This window comes from Cupressus sempervirens, chromosome 3, assembly GCF_028749045.1.
Source record: "Cupressus sempervirens isolate cs-2001-9-10 chromosome 3, ASM2874904v1, whole genome shotgun sequence".
Taxonomy (NCBI): domain Eukaryota; kingdom Viridiplantae; phylum Streptophyta; class Pinopsida; order Cupressales; family Cupressaceae; genus Cupressus; species Cupressus sempervirens.
The window spans coordinates 706,348,938-706,353,683 of NC_143120.1; the positions used below are offsets into that span (position 1 = coordinate 706,348,938).

The following is a 4,746-nucleotide window of genomic DNA, read 5'->3' on the forward strand; positions in this document are numbered from 1 at the left end:
GATAGGTCCACAAAATAAAATTTAGTGAGTTGACAACTTCTACAAAAATAATCAGGTAGGTCAATGCATTATGTAGGTTTCAAATTGTAGAGTTCATCAAAATGTAAGAAAATAAAATGACACCCTAAGTTAATTTAAGTCTAATTAAATGGAAATAATAAGTAGGTAGAATAAATCCTAAGTATATTTATATTGATAAATTAAAAAAAAAATTTATTGATTTTAAATAGTCAATGATTAATAGTTAATTCTAGAGTGCTTTGAATTAGAAAGATTAGATTTTGTATTGGTAAGTCTTTTTAAAGTGATAAAAAATTAAAATCAGACTAGCTAGAAGTTGTACTAAAAAAATTTATCTAAGAAAAAGTAATTGATTAATAAAATCAAGTTTGGAATATCCTAATCCATTCATATATTACATTAGAGAATTGGTAATATTTTTAATATATTATCTTATAAAACACACATATATACATACATTTCTAATGCTTTATGTAATATTCAAATATTTTTCTATTAAACTTAAGATTAATTATTTTTTAATTATTTAATCTGACAAATAACATAATATATTATCTTATAAAAACACACACATATATACATACATTTCTAGTGCCTTATCTTAATATTCAAATATTTTTCTCTCAAATTTAAGATTAATTATTTTCTAATTATTTAACCTCACAAATATCAATAGCTTCAAAGAACATATATGAATAAACTTTTTAATTTAAGAAAACTAATTTGAAAAATACTTCTCTCCAAATTCAATTCATCAACGAACTTCACAATTGGGAATAAGAAATCAACAATATATTACTATTTCCTTTCCTTTTGCTCAAAGTTTATTTTATCCTCCACACCACCTAATGAAGGCTCAGACTTAATGGAGGCTACTAACGGGCCTACAGTACAGTTCAAGTGCGTAATATACGCCTCTTTAACAAACTCGTAAGAAACGTAGGCATGTTTTAACCTAATTTTACTTTCCAAGTTGTGCCAGTAATCAGTTAGAACGGTACGCCAAATACAGTTACGGGTCGTAGTCGCAATAACCTAAAAGATTTATTCAAACAAATAACAGACTGGAAATAAACACAACCAAAGAGAGAGTAGGACTATGTAATTTATTACCTAAATACAATTATCGTTATCTTTCTATTAGCAATCTCCTAATTTTAAACGGATGACAAGAAGCTGCATTACAGTTGCCTCGAATGCTCCTAATAATCAACAAATGACAAGAAGCTGTATTATAATTCCCTGAAACGTTTTCAGGGAAATTCAACAAATGAAAAGAACTCTCGAAATTTTTATTTTTCATTTCTTTAAGATATTTAGCCAGAAACAGAATTTTCTCAGGCTATATCTATGGCTACAAATTGATTCAAATTCTCACGCATGCCACAACTCACTTCAAATTATTAAATTGACAAAACCAGTTTATTCAACAGTTTATATACAGAAGGCAATCCCTACTTGCTATTAGCGTCAACGTTAAGGATCTCCAACATTAGGAATTTTTGCCATGATGCTGGGAAAACATGTTTGCTCTTTGGAATTATGATCTGGCAACAGGCAAAATAGTTTCGTCAACCACTAAGTATTTATCCCCATTACTGATCAGACATAATAATTTCTATTAAACTCCAACTACTCTTGGCAAGCCCTGATTATCCAAACCCGAACTAGTTTTCTATTCAATCTACGAAATATACTGTAGCTGAGAAGAGGACTGCACGAAAGGTATGGAAGAAAAATTTTACGTGAATCCTTGGGGGCGAAGACGAGAAGCAGCCTGTCGCTTCATCGGCGAAAGAATCAGATTTCTCAAAGCGTTTGAAGGATTGTTGCCAACCGGTGTGAACAATGAATGCTTTGAAGCTCCAAAAGATGATGTATTCATCTGCCTGTTTCCACCGGCGCCCGTTCCACTTTTCGCCGACGGACCTCCGGCAGCGATGTCAAAAACATTTACAGGGCTAGTTTTGCCTCTTTGCCGTGGAGGATTCCAAAAGTCGTTCGAGTGTCCTGGAGTTTCAGGAGTAATGTTGGAACCATCCAATTCATCTGCAATAAATAAATAAACTGAAGTTTTTTTGGGGGGAACAATTATCATATACGTCAATTCCTTTAACATAGGCCTAACATGCAAAGATATTTCCCAAAAATAGGGATGTAGTACTCGAATCCTTCAAAAAATTAAGCCGAAATGGAAAGACTCTTCACAAATCAATGCAAAAGCGTAAAGATCCTATAATAATTTATGTTAAAACGCAAAAATCCTTCAAAAACTCGCACTGAATACTAAAAGACACTGGTCATTCTAGTAACATCTCGCATTCAAAATATTTCTAATGAATATTACTTTTCAATAATAAGAAGCCTGGAAAACTTGATCTGATGAATTGATGGGAAATATGTTTGAAACTTATCTAACCTTGTCCTTGTTGTGCGGGTGCAACAGCCAACAAATTAGCTGGACTTGAGAACAAATCATCTTGTCCTGTTCTTTGAAGAAAATTATTTCTAGGTTGTATGGCCAAGCGCTTTGATTGCTCGTATTCGTTTCTTAGTGCGTCGTACATCTCCTCCAGCTTTCGTTTCTGCCTGCAATTTTGAGCTTCAGCTTAATTCAGAATCTAAGACAAATTCCTTATCCATCCTTCAATTATTTTGCAATTATGTTGTTACCTTGATTTCTCCGCATATTTCTCTTGAAGTTCCTCTTTGTCCTTAGACAAGGCTTCGACTTCTTGTTGCATGAGATGGATCTTCTTAACTGCTTTCTGATACGCGGTGTGGACTTGCTCGAGCTTTTCTGTAAACTTAGCCTGCATTTCTTCGCACTTACCTCGGTACTGCTGCATAATTTTGCTTACCGTGGCTTGCATTTCGACTTCCTTTTGTCCTAACCAAAAAGCTACACCTTTGTAGGCACTCTTCATAACTAAAGGTAAATTAAGACTAAACAATCAACAAAGTTCAAATTCAGAATATTCAGTAAACGAATTTCTCTAAATATTTAAGCAAATGATACTGTTCTGAGGCGGAACGCCCGCCATGGCCATCTGCACCACATGTACATAGCTTAAATTAGACTTCAGTCAGAAATATCCGTAAATTTCAGGTTTAAGATTAAGGAGCGACAAACCTAAGAAGAGGAAGAACTTCTTACATTCATCCATTCATCGCTAGGGTTAATATCAACCGACTTCATTAGGCTGTCATATTAGAACAGTTAAAACATTGAAACTTCGAAATAACTTTGAAGCCTCAAAGCATTAATTTTTTGCGGAATTTTCAGCTTGAATCTCTAATTCCTTACTTTTTGGACAAAATTTGGTCGCAAATTGGACATGATGAGTCAGTGCTTAAGATTCTGCCTGCGTCTCCTGTACCTGATTTCTACAGTTAAATAAAACAATCTTATATAAACTCCAAAAAAACAAAATTGGATAATAAAAAGGATACACAAGATATGGCCGCAAGTAGTTGCTATCGCTCGTCCCTCGATCTCTCGCCAGCACGCGTTGCACTTCATCGAACAGTTTAAAACGAAAGAAAGAGAAACTGAAAATAAAGCGCTTTACCCAAAGAAGAATATTTTCAGGTTTCAGAAAAATGACCGCAAGAAAATCGTGGAAAGCACAAAAATTTAACTGAGCAAAAATAATATGCAATTGATTATAATTTAAATAGCAAAACTGAAGATATTTTTACAGAATTCGCTTAGGAAATAAAGTCAATGAAAAAAGAAAAAGCTTAACAAATTTTCAGCTGCTTTCGAAAGAAATTTGTCACATACGCGAATCGCCTCTTCACATTAAATGCTTGAATTCCGGCTTAAATATGACCTGCATAAAGGAAATGGTTGAAATTAGCATAATTTCCAGCGTTAAACCTTCATTTAATCCCTAAATTCCAGAAGAGCTACATTTCCATTTGAACTTTGGAATTTAGCAAATATTTGAAATTAAAAAAAATCGCTGTTACAGAGTAAATTGTAGTATCCGATCCGCATTTCGAAGGAAATTTCCTCCACTCTCCTGGAATCGGTTAGATCTAGTTGTTTTCCTCACTTGGAGCTGTTTTGAAAAGAAAATTGAAACACAATCTTAAATCTAGCAGAAAATTAAAATTAAAAATCCGGAAATAACTCCATTTCCATTTGAATTTGAAAATCTAGCAGAAAAGTAAAATTTCAAAAAATCGCTATTACAGAGTAAATTGTTGTTTCCGATCTGCATTTCGAAGAAATTTTCCTCCAATCTCCTGGAATCGGTTAGATCTAGCTGTTTTCCTTACTTTGAGCTGTGTTGAAAAGCAAAATGAAACACAATCTTGCATTTGCCTCGTCCTGGTTTAAAAAAACAGCCGCAAAATATCTCCCATTGTGCTCCGAATGAAAAATGGTATGTCTAATACAATATTATTTTTAGGCTAATCGCTAGAGCAATGAATGTCTGAAGTGCACACGGATGAAAAGGGGATCAGAAGTTCAAAGTAATCACTTATAAGGAAAACTTTAATTTAAACTACAATGCGTCGGATTATAATATATATAATAATAATAATAAGTATTATTACGAACACTTTAAGTGCTGTGCATTAATATCTTTTTAAACACTTTTAAACATACCGTGGACCCCAATTTCTAATATATATATATATATTATTTCAATGTTTTTCATATTCTTGAAAGGAAAAAGGGACAATGAAACATATATATAAATCCAAAATATT

The 4,746-nt window shown here is 32.9% G+C and overlaps 1 protein-coding gene across 5 annotated transcripts; it reads right to left on the minus strand.

Annotated features, from left to right (window-relative positions):
* Window positions 1-1,109: 1,109 nt before the first annotated feature.
* On the minus strand, window positions 1,110-4,535 carry HEI10 (RING/U-box superfamily protein). Of its 5 annotated transcripts, none has more exons than XM_089817605.1 (11): window positions 4,223-4,535; window positions 3,997-4,088; window positions 3,809-3,857; window positions 3,475-3,587; window positions 3,329-3,401; window positions 3,179-3,224; window positions 3,041-3,071; window positions 2,695-2,950; window positions 2,441-2,610; window positions 1,767-2,070; window positions 1,110-1,568 (listed from the first exon to the last, which is right to left on the minus strand). In XM_089817605.1, the coding sequence occupies exons 4-11, from the start codon at window positions 3,542-3,544 to the stop codon at window positions 1,562-1,564; spliced, it is 957 nt and encodes a 318-aa protein (XP_089673731.1). In that variant the 5' UTR covers window positions 3,545-3,587; window positions 3,809-3,857; window positions 3,997-4,088; window positions 4,223-4,535; the 3' UTR covers window positions 1,110-1,561. The 5 variants fall into 5 exon arrangements, with proteins under 5 accessions (XP_089673731.1, XP_089673732.1, XP_089673733.1 ...); XM_089817606.1 differs by having other exon boundaries at window positions 3,771-3,857; XM_089817607.1 differs by having other exon boundaries at window positions 1,200-1,568; window positions 1,767-2,031.
* Between the last annotated feature and the right edge of the window lie 211 nt (window positions 4,536-4,746).

What these genes read in the sequence shown, in the direction of transcription:
- HEI10 (XM_089817605.1), bottom strand. Translation starts at nt 3,544, where the DNA reads ATGAAGTGCAACGCGTGCTGGCGAGAGATCGAGGGACGAGCGATAGCA. An exon ending in TACTTGCGGCCATATCTTGT is followed by an intron (nt 3,402 to 3,474) that starts GTATCCTTTTTA and finishes TGTAGAAATCAG; the next exon opens with GTACAGGAGACGCAGGCAGA. An exon ending in GACCAAATTTTGTCCAAAAA is followed by an intron (nt 3,225 to 3,328) that starts GTAAGGAATTAG and finishes CTAATATGACAG; the next exon opens with CCTAATGAAGTCGGTTGATA.